The sequence below is a fragment of the Thamnophis sirtalis genome, unplaced genomic scaffold (assembly GCF_051295495.1).
Source record: "Thamnophis sirtalis isolate CommonGarterSnake01/CBP01778 unplaced genomic scaffold, rThaSir2_p1.2 scaffold_6, whole genome shotgun sequence".
NCBI classification, from domain to species: Eukaryota; Metazoa; Chordata; class Lepidosauria; order Squamata; family Natricidae; genus Thamnophis; species Thamnophis sirtalis.
In genome coordinates, this window is record NW_028261386.1 from 76,777,177 (window position 1) to 76,792,950 (window position 15,774).

The 15,774-nt window shown below is 40.6% G+C and overlaps 1 protein-coding gene across 3 annotated transcripts in view; it reads right to left on the minus strand.

Annotated features, from left to right (window-relative positions):
- Nucleotides 1-15,774, minus strand: part of SLC22A3 (solute carrier family 22 member 3) — a 33,672-nt gene that overhangs the window by 716 nt on the left and 17,182 nt on the right. The window contains exons 6-10 of one of the 3 annotated variants that reach the window (XR_015697014.1): nt 13,717-13,814; nt 13,400-13,614; nt 4,648-4,756; nt 2,805-2,872; nt 463-562 (exon numbers count right to left, since the gene is read on the minus strand). Coding sequence is in view for 2 of the 3 variants with exons in the window: in XM_014066256.2 (XP_013921731.2) it covers nt 463-562; nt 2,667-2,779; nt 4,648-4,756; nt 13,400-13,614; nt 13,717-13,814 (635 nt within the window). In the remaining variant the exon portion in view is untranslated. Of the gene's footprint in view, nt 1-462; nt 563-2,666; nt 2,780-2,804; nt 2,873-4,647; nt 4,757-13,399; nt 13,615-13,716; nt 13,815-15,774 lie in introns of all 3 variants that reach the window. The other 2 variants (XM_014066256.2, XM_014066257.2) reach the window with 2 other exon arrangements.

Here is a 15,774-nt window from a genome sequence, read left to right on the forward strand (position 1 = left end):
TCAATAGCTTAATGTGAGTTCAAACTGTTCTACTATATTTAGGCTAATCTATTTTGAATAATTGTGATAATTAAAATGGTAACAGTTGAAAATAAAAGCTGCTTTCATTTTCTTGGAAGAAGGTAAAGCAGAGATGCCATAATCAACTTAAATCTATGCTAAGATTGTTTTACTCACACTGGGAGGGGGGGGGGATAAAATTAATTCCCTCTGCTCTTATGCTGCTTTTAGTCCAAACTAGTCCTTATGATTACTTATTTTAAAGAAAAAAAATCATATATGGTTGTGAAGGTGCATGAATACACACACATATCGATGCATATGTATTTAGTGTATAGTGCTAAGTCTCTCAAAAATGGTTGAACTAGACTTAAAGTCTAGAATTAATCATTGGAAGGCTAAATTATCCAGAGCGTATGCAAGAATGTCATGTATTCTCTTCTAAGGATACTTAGTCAGTACCTTAACATTTTCTCCACATCTTCTACTGTCTCTGGTAAGGGCTGCCCCTTGGTCTCAGGTAAGAGTAGCACCAGAGTCCCACAGAGAAGAGAAAGTATGCCTACGAAAAAGTGAAGGGAAAAATATATCAGGCATTACACATTCATCCTGGAATTTTCTTATAATTCTACTGTTTGTGCTCGGGAAAAAATACAGCTACAGTTTAAATAGTTTTCTTATGTAGGGTGCAAGGAAAGGTCTAAATGAGCTGATTAAAACCCCATGAAATATTGCACTGAGGCAGCATCTTATATATTTAAAATATAGGTTCAAAATTGAGGTATAACTTATCCAATTGTATCAGTATCAGGATTCGGGCCAAATATCTTGACACTGCATTGTTCTAGCAGATATGGAGTATATATAAGAGGTGGGCCTGAGATGGAATCCTGTCATAGTCCTATAGATGGTGATCCACAAATCAACTTTTCCCACCTGGAGCTCCTAAGATATGATGAATAATAAATCTCATATTTATTAGGGTCATATTTGTCGGGAATTATATTTGGGAAGATTCCACACAGTCAGATTCCTCAAGCTGAGCTCAACTCCTGGTGACTACATAGGTACAACCATACCATTTTTTTTTACAACAATATGGATGTGATTTTTTAAAACTGTGTTATCTTAGCAAAAATGCTATAATTTAGGTTTTTCTGGTTCATTATGATTTTAGAACCAGCTCTTGCAGTTATGGGGGAGTCTTCCCAAACACCTTAGGTGCAGAATTATATATTAGTCTGGATTTAAACATAAGGATTAGGTGACAGCATTATTTTATTTATGAAATAATATAATAAGCTATTTTAATTGTAAAACAGTGACCTATGTCAAAGATAAATTCAGTTAAAAATAAATTCCAATCCATAACACAGTTTATTCTCTTTTTTAACTGAGACTGTATAAAATGAACGTAATAAGATCAGCAACGTGGAGCTATCTTTTAGGATGCATAATATTCTTACAGGAAAGTAAATTCTTGGACAAAAAAGTAGAGGTAGTTCTCAACTTACAACCACAATTGAACCCAAAGTTTCCATCGCTAAGCAAGGCAGTCGTTAAGTGTATTTTATCTCAGTTTATGACTATTTTCTGCCACAGTTAAGTGAGTCTCTATAGTTGTTAAGCACATCTGGTTTTCTCCCTTGACTTTGCTTGTTAGAAGTTTGTTGGGAAGGCTACAAATGGTGATCACATGACTCCGAGACAGTGCAACTGTCATAATCACAAGTCCTTGAAATTTTATAATGTGACCCTGAGGATGCTGCTACAGTTGCATGAAAACCAGCCCTTGGTCACTTTTTTTGAGTGCCATTGTAACTTCAAAAGGTCAAGAACTGAATGTTTGCATGTTGAAGACTACTTGTATTGTAGACTCATGATCGTTCTGAGTACCAAACTCACTTTTTACGCAAGCATGCCCCTAAACTCAGGGATGAAATTTGACTGCTTTGCACCAGTTCAGGCGAACCGGTAAGGACGATTTGAATTGATTCACCAAACCCGTTGGCCCCACCCATGCACACACGCTTGCCGCTCACCCCTTCCAGCTGCTTGCTCGCTCATTCACCCCTTCCACTCGCTTGCTTGCCGTTTCAGCTGCTTGCTCCGCCCTTCTGCCCAATGTATAGTGCCTTCATCACACGACCCAGCTAATCACCTCATCCTCTCAGCTCACCAAAGGTAAGCAATGACACCCTGAGTACCAAACTCACTTTTTATGCAAGCATGCCCCTAAACTCCATTGTGCATTGTAATGTGGCTTTGGAAATGAGGCATTTCCCTGGGGCATCATTTAACAAAAGAAATTAAATCCCATCCCCATCTGCCATTTCTGCAACTCCTTCTCCTCCAAACCATTTATCTCTGTACAGAACTCCAGATGCGTTGGCATTTTTGTAAAGATATTTTACAATGAGTGCAATTTTTGAAGAGGGTACAGTACAAATGATAAACATCTCTTCCCAACCCCTATCCTCTTTTGCTGAAAAATCCCCTCTCTCAAAGTTGGTTTGACCACTACTGGCACACACTAATGTTCAGTATGTGCATTTGTTCATCACATTGTATGGATTTTTTTTTTTTTTAGTTCTGAAATGGCATCAACCTTCAGCTTTCTTCCAAATTGGCAAAAAGAAAAGCAAATGTTGAGAATAATTTCTTACAATAGACAATCAGAGGAAGCTCTGACCAGATGGCTGCTAATCGGTAGAGCAGAAACGGGGCTACCGTGCCCCCTATGTCGCACATTCCTGAACATAGTGAGACACCAAAGTTTCTGTAAGAAAAAGAAAACATCTTACTTATGATGTATAGTTTTCAGTTTCAGATTAATATATGCACTCCTTTTCACCATATACCAGGAACTTTCCTATAGGCATGTAAGGTATCCATCAGGTATGTCAGCGGCCCCCAATGTTTTGGCACCAGGGACCAGTTCTGTGGAAAGAAGTTTTTCCTCAGATCAGAGCAGGTGTGGTTTTCTGTGCTGCCTGCACCCCATGGATGGGGTTTTGCTTCTTTATGCGGTCCGGTAGTTAGCATGTAGTGGATTGGTTGGGAACCACTGACATATGTGATCCCCTTGCTTGCTAACTACTTGTCTTTGACTCTATAAGGGGGAATCTAGAAGAGTAGAAAAGATTAGCTCTCCATTTGCAAAACAGAAGCTCATGAGAGCTTATTGATGAGCCATTATCCAATTGATGAACATTTTCTCTTTTTCCATCGCCAAGGCAATCTCTCCCTCTTTCAGACCTTCAGCACCTTCTCTTAGTATCTGTTTATAGGCAATCTTTAGAAAAAATATCTTCCCTCTATCCACTCCATCCTCCATAGAGGCATGCAAGCATGGGTGGAGGGATTGTATCGGGAAAAGTGCCTAGTTGAAAAAATGCTGACGTGTTACCATCTGATCCCTCACAAAAGGCTTTTCAGCTCAAAAGAAGGAAGGTGATTTTTCATTCAGAATATGTTTGATCAAAACAACCCTTTGAAATATTTTGTGAACAATTATTCAACTACATTGAATAGTTGGAATGGAGGGAAGAATGGAATGGAGGGGGGGGGAGAGAGAATTATCTGTGTTTGTCTTTGTGAAATGTCCAAAATTACAACACATAAGATAGGCAGCTTTATAAATCATTTAAATAAATATATGGAATTAAAACCAAAAGGGAGGGATGGTGGGAGGAAGGAAGGGAGGGAGGGAGGAAGACAGAAAATGAGCGATGGTGGAAGGAAGGAAGGCAGGGAAGGCGAAGAGAGGGAGGAAGGCAGGAAGTGAGTGATGGTGGAAGGCAGGAAGACAGGGAGGGACGATGGAAGGCAGGAAGTGAGTGATGGTGGAAAGAAGGCAGGAAGGAAAGAAGGAGGGAAAGCTCCTACGAGGGGAAATGCAAAGCTATCAGATGACAATTTCTCTTGCTGCTAGAGCACTTGAAGGCCTGAAGGCTGGATTTGAATGAGGGAAGACCTCCTACAAATGGCAAAACAGAGGGCACTAAGGATTTCTAGAAGACGGTAGTATTTTCAAGAAAAGACTAATTTTGCCACCAAGTTTAATACAGACCATTACAAATAGTACACCACAAACACTTTCACATACATCTTTGTATGGAAGCGTCCAAGAATTGAGAGCTGGAGGAATAAGGCACTTTCCAGATAAGTTTCATTAAATGTCTTAATTTGTAATAATTAGAAATTTATACTTAATATCATCCATTAATCAATACTAGATTGGCCTTGGTGAAACATATGGACATTAAAGTAGGAAAATATTCCCCCACTTCTGGAAAAATGACAAAAAGGCTGAGAAATATGCCTATCTCCTAAGGAAAATTTGCTTTGATTTAGGGAGCGTTGTAAGCAGATTCAAATAGGGTATTTGTGGTTGCGTATAGCTCATGTCCTGTATATTTCCTCTTCTCTAGAGCCCCAATCTTTTATACATTTCTTGGTAACTCTATCATATTGAATACAACAGGGTTTACTTCTCAATATGTGCAGACGTAAGGATTGCCCTGCAGTTCTATGAGCCACTTTCTCGCTAAATATTATTTCTTACTTTTAAAATGCCTTCAGAGGAAAAGTTGATTTTTTTCCTGTGATCTTGTGAAAATTTCTCAATGTGTAGATTCCACTTACCTGAAAACTGTAGGATACAGTTCACTATTCACAAGATACACAAGTTCAAAAGTGATGGTGATTCCCAATCTTGCCAAGATAGCTACTGCTGTACTTAACCATGGTATATCTGTCGAGATACACAGTAGGCAGAAAGGAAATGTTAAAAGAATTCACTTAACCTTGGGACCCAGACATCAAGACCCTATTTCTTAACCAATTTTATTATCTTGGTCTCTGGCCAATGTTATTTCGTGAATCGTCTTCCAAATTAATTAGCCGAAGAGTTTGATTTCAGAATCATTTAAGTTTTTACTACCCAGGTTCAAGGCTGCCCAATTCCTTAATGATTCTTGGTAAATTCCAAATAAAAAGAGAGGCAAAAGACAAACAGGGCACATAAAAAGAGAGATTAGCCAGAACAATACAATTAGTCAGATTTAAATACAGAGGGTTCCAACAACCACCTCATCTTCAGATCTGGGAAAACAGCCTAGTTTTAGATTTAGAATAACTTTATTGTCACTTTGAATGTACATTAATCAACATGGTGTAGGGTTTCCTGCCTAGACAGGGGGTTGGACTAGAAGACCTCCAAGATCCCTTCCAATTCTGCTATTGTATTGTATTGTATTGTATTATACACTGAAATGAAATTTCATTGCATACAGCTCTCAAAGTTCTTAGTGATAAAAACTGACACACCAAGAACTTAGCCTATTTCTTAGTGATAGAGACCAACCTTCAGAGTGCTAGCGACCAGCTGGAATATAAATTCTTCCATTCCCCACCGGTCAGCCTGAACTGGAAAAGGTTTCTTGGATGAGAAGCAAAATATTTTCAAGAAAAAAAAACAAGAATGTCCAGACGCCTTTGGAAAAGCACCTTTGGGGCACTTTAATTATTTTTTAAATATTAATTTAATGTATTTATACAATTAATCTACTGCTTAAATTCTCACAATCTCAAAATGGGTTGGACAGCATCACCACTGGATGGATTCATAACTGGCTGACCAACCACACTCAACGTGTAGTCCTCAATGGAACTGCACCTACATGGAGGGAAGTATGCAGAGGAGTACCCCAAGGCTCTGTTTTAGGCCCAGTACTCTTCAACATCTTCATCAATGATCTGGATGAGGGGATAAATGGGGAACTCATCAAATTTGCAGATAACAACAAGCTGGCAGGAATAGCCAACACTCCAGGCAGGCTTAAGATACAGAAGGATCTTGACAAACTTGAACATTGGGCACTATTTAATAAAATGAAATTCAGTGGTGAAAAGAGTAAGGTTCTACATTTAGGCAAGAAAAACAAAATGCACAGATACAGTATAGGTGGTACCTTCCTCAATAGTAGTAACTGTGAGAGGGATATTGGAGTCCTAGTGGACAATCATTTAAATATGAGCCAGCAGTGTGCAGCAGCTGCCAAAAAAGCCAACACAGTTCTAGACTACATAAACAGAGGGATATAATCAAGATAATGTGAAGCGTTAATACCACTTTATAATGCCTTGGTAAGGCCACACTTGGAATACTGCATTCAGTTTTGGTTGCCACGATGTAGAAAAGATGTTGAGACTCTAGAAAGAGTGCAGAGAAGAGCAACAAAGAGGATTAGGGGACTGGAGACCAGAATATATGAAGAATGGTTGCAGGAACTGGATATGTCTAGTTTGATGAAGAGAAGGACTAGGGGAGACATGATAGCAGTGTTCCAATATCTCAGGGGTTGCCAGAAAGAAGAGGGAGTCAAACTATTCTCCAAGGCACCTGAGGGTAGAACAAGAAGCAATGGGTGGAAACTAATCAAGGAGAGAAGCAACTTAGAACTGAGGAGAAATTTCCTGACAGTTAGAACAATTAATCAGTGGAACAGCTTGCCTCCAGAAGTTGTGAATGCCCCAACACTGGAAGTTTTTAAGAAGATGTTGGATAGCCATTTGTCTGAAACGGTATGGGGTTTCCTGCCTAGACAGGGGGTTGGACTAGAAGACCTCCAAGGTCCTTCCAACTCTGCTATTGTATTGTATTGTAAGTAAGAAGTTTTATTAACACAAAGTTTTCCTGAAGGTTAGTGTTTTAGTAGAAATATTCTGCCATTCTGAACAGAAACATTGAACAGGAATGTTGAAGAAGTTTAGATTTATCCTTATGATCACAGGTATACAGAGAATCCTTGACTTATGGCTGTTTGTTTACTGATGGCTTGAAGTTAAGATGGTCTTGGAAAAAGTGACTTACAACCCACCCTTGAACTTGTGACTGTTGTACCCAAACCCCAGATATGATTGCGCTTGGCAACTGGCTCATCTTTATGATGGTTGCAACATCTGTAAGGGGTTGTCACAAGAAGAGAGGTTCAATCTATGATACAAAGCACTTGAAGGCAGAACAAGAAGCAATGGCTGGAAACTAATCAAAGAGAGCAGCAACCTAGAACTAGAGAGAAATGTCCTGACAGCTAGAAGAATTAACCAGTGGAAGAGTTTGCATTCAGAAATTCGGGCTGCTCCATCACTGGGTTTTTAAAGAACAGACTGGACAGCTACATGTCTGGAATGGTATAGGGTCTCCTATTTGAGCAGGTGGGTGGACTAGAAGACCTCCAAGGTCCCTTCCAACTCTGTTCTTCTGTTATTTTGTTAGCTTGAAATCATGCAATCACGATTTGATAACATCTAAACTAGCATCTGACAAAGTCAATAAAGAAAGCTGAATTCATTTATGTAGCTTTGACTGTGGGATTCATTTAATAACAATGGTAAAAATGGTTATAAAATTGGGTCCTCCAGGAATTTTCTGTCATTATGGAAATTCCAGTCACAATTGTGGTCATAAGCCAAGAATCATCTGTATTCACATAATATCCCCAAATATACATGAATACATGTAAGCTTTATTCCAACTAAACCATGACAGAATGTTAATATAATATAAACCTTCACCTGTCCCCTTAAAATCTTGATGCAAATCATTTTTTACCTGAGAGGAATAACTTTTACCATTTGCATGACAGAAAGAAATATAGCATGAATTTTTTTCTCCCCTCTTCCCATCCCACCATAAACTTGTAATTGCAGCTTAAAAGATTGCAGTATTTGAAAAAAAAAGTGGGGGGGGGAATATAACTGTAAAGTGCTCATTTTGAGTGGAGAGGAAGAATACTGGTCCTACTGAAATTTACCTTCCATATATATAGTACTTAGCCTTTTAAGGACCCTTGTTCTTCCTGCAAATAGCATTACTGTTAAAATGCATAAACTCTCAGGTTTTCCCCAAAGGCAACTGATAAACATGATTTTAAAAAAGAAGAAGAAGAATTCTTTTGGTTTTTTTCTCTTTCACTACTGGTTTTTGTTTTCATAGTGTCCTATGTTTCGTGATTGCATTAGGGACAGATCTAAATTGTTCCGTTTGTGGTTGCGATTTTACTGCAGCAGGTTGCAGCACCGACCTCCTGCAGTTGATCTCAAGCTGTTGGTTTGACTGAGAACTAAACAGTATTGCAAGAAGACAGTAGCAAGCCACTTCCATAATATTGCCAAGGAAACTGAATGAAAGCAATCAGCAGGAGTTAAGCTTCACACAAGCGCATTGCCCAGCAACTGTTGCTTTTGGATTTAACCAACAGGCCTCTGAAAGTATTTGAAACTTCCTTGTCATTGCAGGGAAAAAAGAGAGAGAGACATAGGCTGGGTTGCCCCAGGCCAGTGGTGTCAAACTCAATTTCACTGAGGGCCATATCAGGGTTGTGTTTGACCTCGGGGGCTGGGTGGGAATGGCCAGAGTGGCCAGTTCGACATCACTCGTGTCGGGGGCACCCCTCCCTGTTTTCAGCTGTGATGGCCTCCTGCAGCGCTCTGCCAGTGAAAATGGAGCTCAGGATTTCCCAAGCTCCGTTTTTGCTGGCAGAGCACTGCAGGAGGCCATCACAGCTGAAAACAGGCTCCATTTTTGCTGGCAGAGGCACCGTTGCTTCCAGGGCAGCCCTGTGGGCCAGATCTAAGCACTCCCAGGCTGGATTTGGCCCATGGGCTTTGAGTTTGACACCCCTATCTTTGGTACTTGCTCTCTATTCTATCAACTGGTATCTAGAAACGACTGGATGACTCTTGGATCCAGGTCATGGTTGCCCCAAAGGTGCTTTTTCAAGAGGCAACTGGACTTTCTAGTTTTTCTTTGAAGACTGAGAAGCAAAACATCTTCAAAGAAAAACCAGAAAGTCCAGTTGCCTCTTGAAAAAGAGGGACTATCTCTCTTGGATGAGCACAGAATAGGTCCCAATAAGGCAGTGTGATAACATCCCATGGCAATCCTCCCTATTAAGTAATTATGGGATTATTCTACAGCATGTGATCATTGTGTCTGATTGTGGAATTGGAAAGCAATGCCCCCTTTTGCCCAGTGGAGAAATTCTAAACTGAATTATTATCCAACTGTTTACCAAAGCCTTTGAGCCAATGGTGTGTGCTGCCCAAGCATTTCTTTAAAAGGGGCAGAATGGAGAAAACTTGCCTAATTTCTAGCGTATTGTGAGATCAGCAAATAAAAATCCAGTGGAGGAAAAGCCTTCTTAGTTCTTCTATCCTTTGCAGTTATTGATCTCAAACCTTTGCAATGCAATGATTGCATGGCTTGGACTCCTGACCTGGAGGCAATGGTCGGCAGATAAGGTACAAATCTGTGTGAGGTGCATGTTTTCCCAAGGAGAAAATAGGACCATGGTCACTTTTAAATAAATTGATCTTATGAAAAAAGCAGATCCCTTTCAATATTACAGCAAAGAGAATACTTGTTCCAATCTTATTGGATTGCATCAGGTTTTTTTATTCTTTCTATTTGGGGCTAGGTGAGCAGGAGAAGAGAAATAATCAATGAATGGAATATATTTGTAAGGTTTATTCTTGGAATCTACTATCTGGTGTCTAAGGAACCTATACATCTGTTGTGGTCCACCAGTGGCCTGCGGAGCTGGCAGCAGATTCGGACAGTGAGGAGGTTGGGTTGGAACATGGGCCAGTCCTAGAGTCTGGGGAAGGCTCTGATGAGACAAAAATCCTTTTATTAATTTACTGTGAATTCTGCTCATTCACATACAGCAAAGTCTTTCCAGGGAGGATTTACACTCACAGACCTTATCTGTCGTAGAGAGTTGCCAGGCCAATCCTGCAGAACTTGGCAAGGAGTCTCTGAGAGTCATGAGCCAATTAATTGAATTAATTGTCTCCTGCAAACTCCACTCCCCTTTCGCTCCTCTTTTACTTCCTCTGGGAGGGGCCGTTCATCGTCCACTTGTGGCCTTACTCCCAAGTCAACCCCTGTTCTTTAGCTGTTCTCTTCGTCTGGCAACTCTGCGCATGCACATACTGGGAACAGGCTCCAGCTGTTCGTCTGCCTCACTGATGTCTGAAGGCATCTGACAACTGACATACGGCCCTGGGCCTCTCTCTGCCTCCGATACAGAGCCTTCATCAGAGCCTTCCCCAGACTCCAGGACTGGTCCATGTTCCTCCACAACCTTCTCACTGTCCAAATCTGTTGCCAGCTTTACTGGCTGCTGGCAGGCCACAACAACAGGTAGTCCTCGAGTTACAACCACAATTGAGCCCAAAATGTATGTTGCTAAGTGAAACATTTGTTAAGTGAGTTTGTCCCATTTTACAACTTTTCTTGCCACCTTTCTTAAGTGAATCATTGCAGTTAAATTAGTAACACTGTTGTAAATGAATCTGGCTTCCCCATTGACTTTGCTTGTCAGAAGGTCGCAAAAGGGGATCTGCAACCATTGTAAATGTGAATCAGTTGTCAAGCATCCAAATGTATATCATATGACCATGGGGATACTGCTACGGTCATGAGTGTGAAAAATGGACATAAGTCACTTTTTTTCAGTGCCGTTGCAACTTTGAACAGACACTAAGTGAACTGTTGTAAGTCAAGGACTACCTAAACTTTGATCAGGCTCACAAGTTGATGATGAATCACCTGATAAGTTTTCTGAGAAGCCTGAGTTGAGAACTCAGATGATAAATGACGGGAAAATCATATCCTTCCGTGCTTACACAGCATCCATACTTAGATAAATGGTGAATTAATAAAAGCTGACTTTGGATAAGACTGATAAGTCTTGGGAAACTATGAGAAACTTGGGAAACAAGCCCTGTGGCCTTCATTGATTTCTCATTATTTTATGTTGCAGTGTTTCACAGTACTATTATCACTTAAACACATAGTCTTGTTATTGATTATACAACAAATAAAAATATCAAGGCCTGCAATCAGACACTGTTGGAAATTACGACATTTCTACTTGTTGGTATTGGGTCGCTGTACCTCTAAGGTGTTTTGAAGCTAGCCTGCATTAGTTTTCATCTGCTGACCTCAGCAAACAACCCACAATAACTCCAATAGGTAATTCCAATATGAATTCCGAAGTGCAAAAGGAGAGTTTTATTGAGAAGGTTTTAACAAACCACATCACTATTTGGTTTGGTGTCTGCAGTGCTTCAGATAGAAAGTCCATACAGAGAGTGGTAAAGACAGCCAAGAAAATAATAGAAAGATCGCTTCCTGTGATTCAGGATACTGCTTATAAGTGCTATGTGCTTAGAGCTCAAAGCATTGTTAGAGACCCCACACACCTACTCCATGGTCTCTTTCTGTTGCTCCCCTCTGGGACAAGGTTTCACAGTATTTCTAGCAGAACCACCAGATTCTGTAACAGCTTTGTTCCCTATGCCATCCATGTACATGTATACATCCGAACTAGACTGTGTTGTTTCTCCGCGTCATATCATATATGTGGGAATGTGCATATTTATTTATTTATTTGTTTGTTTGTTTATTTATTTATTTATTTATTTATCATGTTTATGTAGTGTATATTGGAGGTGGTGACCCGTTGAGAGCTGCATGCAACAAAATTTCATTTTAATTTATGCCAATTGGTATAAGTTCAAAGTGACAATAAAGTTAGCAATAGCAATAGCAGTTAGACTTATATACCGCTTCATAGGGCTTTCAGCCCTCTCTAAGCGGTTTACAGAGTCAGCATATTGCCCCCAACAACAATCTGGGTCCTCATTTTACCCACCTCGGAAGGATGGAAGGCTGAGTCAACCCTGAGCCGGTGAGATTTGAACAGCCGAACTGCAGAACTGTAGTCAGCTGAAGTAGCCTGCAGTGCTGCATTTAACCACTGTGCCACCTTGGCTCTTATTCTAAGTTATTCTAAGTCTAAGTCCAATATGAATCACCAAGTGAAAAGGAGAGTTTTAGGCCACAGATAGTCTGGAGGAAAATCAACTGAACTACTCAAGGAGGATAAATAACAGGCCTCAAGGCTAGATTGGCATCGATGCTGGGTGTGGAACAGTGGTTGGTTCCAGATCCCGCTGCAACTGGTACGGTGCAATGGGGCCCGACGTCCCCCACATGCCAGGTACCATTCTGGTACGGTGCTCCGAAGGGCCCATTCACCCACCCGAGCTCCTTACCTATATTTGAGCTCTTTGAGGCTTCTGTGCATGCGCATGCATGCGTCCTTACCTCCACGATGCCTCCGCGATGCTCCAGCTGCTCGGTGGAGCATTGCACAGGTGCCTTATGCTCTGTGCGTGGAAGCGGAAGCGCTGAAGAGCTCAAATACAGTAAGGAGCTAAGGAGGGTGGATGGGCCCTCCAGAGCACCTTACCGGAACAGTACCTGGTGCTCCCGGCAGACACCGGTACGCCCGTACCAGGGCATACTGCCTGCAACCCACCACTGGTGTGGAAGAGTCTTATGTGTTACTGCTGAATGCTTCTACCTCTTCTATTACCTGTAGTCCTCAACTTACAACTTAGTTCACTTAGTGAAAAGTTCAAAGTTACAACGGCACTTTAAAAAAAGGACATGATCATTTTTCACACTATTGCAGCATCCCCGTGGTCACGTGATCAAAATTCAGACACTTGGCAATTAACTCATATTTATGACAGTTGCAGCATCCCAGGGTCATGTGATCACCTCTTGCAATCTCTGACAAGTAAAGTCAATGGGGAAGCCGGGTTCACTTAACAACCATGTTACTAATTTTACTACAGTGATTCACTTAACAAACGTGACAAGAAAAGTCATAAAATGGGGCAAAACTCACTTAACAAATTTCTCACTTAACAACATAAATTTGGGGCTCAATTATGGTCATAAGTTGAGGAATACCTGCATTTTCCATCATGTTCAAAACAACAGTGCATTTCTTTTGAAAGAGTATCATACAATCTTATTTCACCAAACTGAAGTATTTGAATCTGCTTGTTAAAAAGCATTTTTTGTAGTTAAATTGTGTGCTTTGAGAGACAAGTGAGACAGGGGTGGGATTCAAAATTCTTTTAATACCGGTTCTGTGGGCATGGCTTGGTGGGCGTGGTGTGGCGTGACTTGGTGGGCATGGCATGGCTTGGCAGGGGAAGGATACTGCAAAATCTCCATTACCTCCCCACTCCAGGGGAAGGATTTTTTGGGCACTGAACCGGTAGTAATGGCAACTGGAACCCACCCCTGAGCGGAAGATTACTGCAAAATTTCCTCCGGATCAGCTGGGACTCAGGAGGCAGAGAATAAATGGGGGCAGGTGCAGTCAGAGATGGTATTTACTAGTTCTCCGAACTACACAAAATTTCTGCTACCAGTTCTCCAGAACTGGTCAGAACCCGCTGAATACCACCTCTAAAGTAAGACAACAAAGGGAAAATAAAAATAAAAATAAAGCCATCTACTTACCTTTTGGTAAGAATGCTGTGATTAAGCACGCGGCCCCTGCCACAAGGGTTCCTGAGGCAAAGAGAGGACGCCGGCCAAGTCGGTCAATGGTGGCTAAGATTAAGAAAGCTGAAGGCAATTCTATCACCGCAGAGATGAAGAACTCTAAATACAGATTCCCTTCTATGAGTCCCAGGCGCAACACAAGCCCTTGATAAACTACTGCACTGGTGAACCTTGAAGAGCAAGAGAAAAGAAGAAAGCGTGGGGCCTCCAGGACTGCCTGGGAAATATCAAACATGACAGGCATAGTGGCAGTGCAGCTGCGAGATACTTACCAGGCATACATAAGAATCAAAGTGAATTTTCTCATCCGCGGAGTTCTAACCAGATCAAACACAGAAGGGTTACTCACTTCTTCATCAGAGACCGTGATCTAAGAAGTTAGAGAGGCAGAGTTGATATTCCCAACAGCAGGAAAGAAATGGTTTGGGGGAAAATGTTGCTTTAGTTTTGAAATACATTAGTTTTAATTTTAAAAACAAAAGGCAATTTGGCAAGGGGGATGACCAAAGAGTTGTTAATAAACCAACACATTTCACCTTAATTTTTTTTCCCTTGCCATGGTATTTGTGTCTTCCCTAAACTATATGGCTGTATCCCTGTGAACAGAGTACAGCTGGATATACCCACACAAATGTACAACCCACTACAATGTATTCTATTCTATTCTATTCTATTCTATTCTATTTGTATCATCCTTGTCATATCATATATGTGGGTTTGTGCCAGTGGTAGGGCAAGCGTGTCGTGGATGGGCAGGGGGAGGGCTCTGGAACCGGTTCTAAACGGCACTGTAGATTTGTGGAACCTCTTCAATAGAAGAGGTTAGAACTGGCAGGAACCCACCCCTGGTTTGTACATAATTATGAATATGTGTGTGTGTGTGTGTGTGTGTGTTTGTTTGTTTATTTTGTCATGTTTATATAGTATATAGTGGAGGTGGTGATCCAATTGCTATTCTGTTCTGTTCTGTTCCGTTCTATTCCATTCCATTCCATTTTATCCCATCCACCCCATCCTATCCTACCCTATCCAGAGGTGGTATTCAGCCAGTTCTTTCCAATTCAGGCAAACCGGTATCAGCGGCTGCAGGAGGCTCTGCCCACCCACCCTGATGTAATGTGCAGAAGGCGGTGCACAGATGTGGTGCGTGCAAGCAAAGCAAGCACATGTGTGCGTGCTCACATTTGTGAACCAGTAGGGAATGTAAGTGAATCCTACCGCTGCCCCTATCTTATTATTTATTAAATGTATATGCCACCCATCTCACTATCACAAAGTGACTCTTATTTTTAGCATACAGCAAACAATTACCAGGTGGGAGTAACCTTTACTTAATACTTACAAAGTTTGCAGAACAGCAAACCAGCCAGCTACATTTTATAGCTTTGTACATTTTATTGTTTATACAATAAAAATAGTAATTCTTAACATTGTGGTGAGTTTGATAAATTAAATCTTAAAGATAAAGGGAAAACAGTTTGTATCAAGGTTAAATACGGCTTTTAAAATGTCATGAACACATGGTTGCTTAAACTGTACAAATGCTGAGCATGACATTGATAAACAGTTGCAAAATGCACTAGTTTTCTAGTAGTTTCATTTCTAATTAATACAGTTAATTTTGACCTTTGACGTTAATACTAAAGTCTTCACTGTACTCTTTATTAATGTTACAAAAGAGTAAAAAGAAAGAGTTGCTTGGACACTTAGACCCACTTAAAAATCTATACTCCAAAGCAAACTTGAAAATGTGTGGATTTCAACACATTTGTAAGTTAATACAATTAGTTTTCACCTTTGACCTTAATACTAAAGTCTATTTCTAACTTTCTATTCTTTATATTCCAATCAATATATGATGGTTATAAACATTTAGACCCTTCGGGCAAGAAGATAAGGATATGTTAAGCATATTGACATGTAGCGGAAATACACCAATGAGAGGAGGAGTGGGAAACAGAAGGGAGAAGAAAGATGGGAAGAGAAGGATAGGAGAGAGGGTAAGGGGGGAAGATGAGAAGGATAGGGAGAAGTGGATTGTAGAGAGAGGAGCAGTAGAAAGGGAGGGGAAGTAGAGTAGAAAGGGATGATGGAGGGAAGATAGAAAGTTGGAGGGTGGTAGAAGAAAGAGGTGTATGGAGAGCAGAAGAGCTATAATGGGTTTCTATTTTTGTGGGCATTGTTGACAAGAGGAACTGATGTAATTATTATTTAATACTATATGATACGGGCTATGTATAGTATACATGTGAGTGTGTGTTATGAAAATGAAAAAGGAAATAAAAAATAATTATTAAAAAAAACATTTAGACCCACTTAAAAAGCTATAC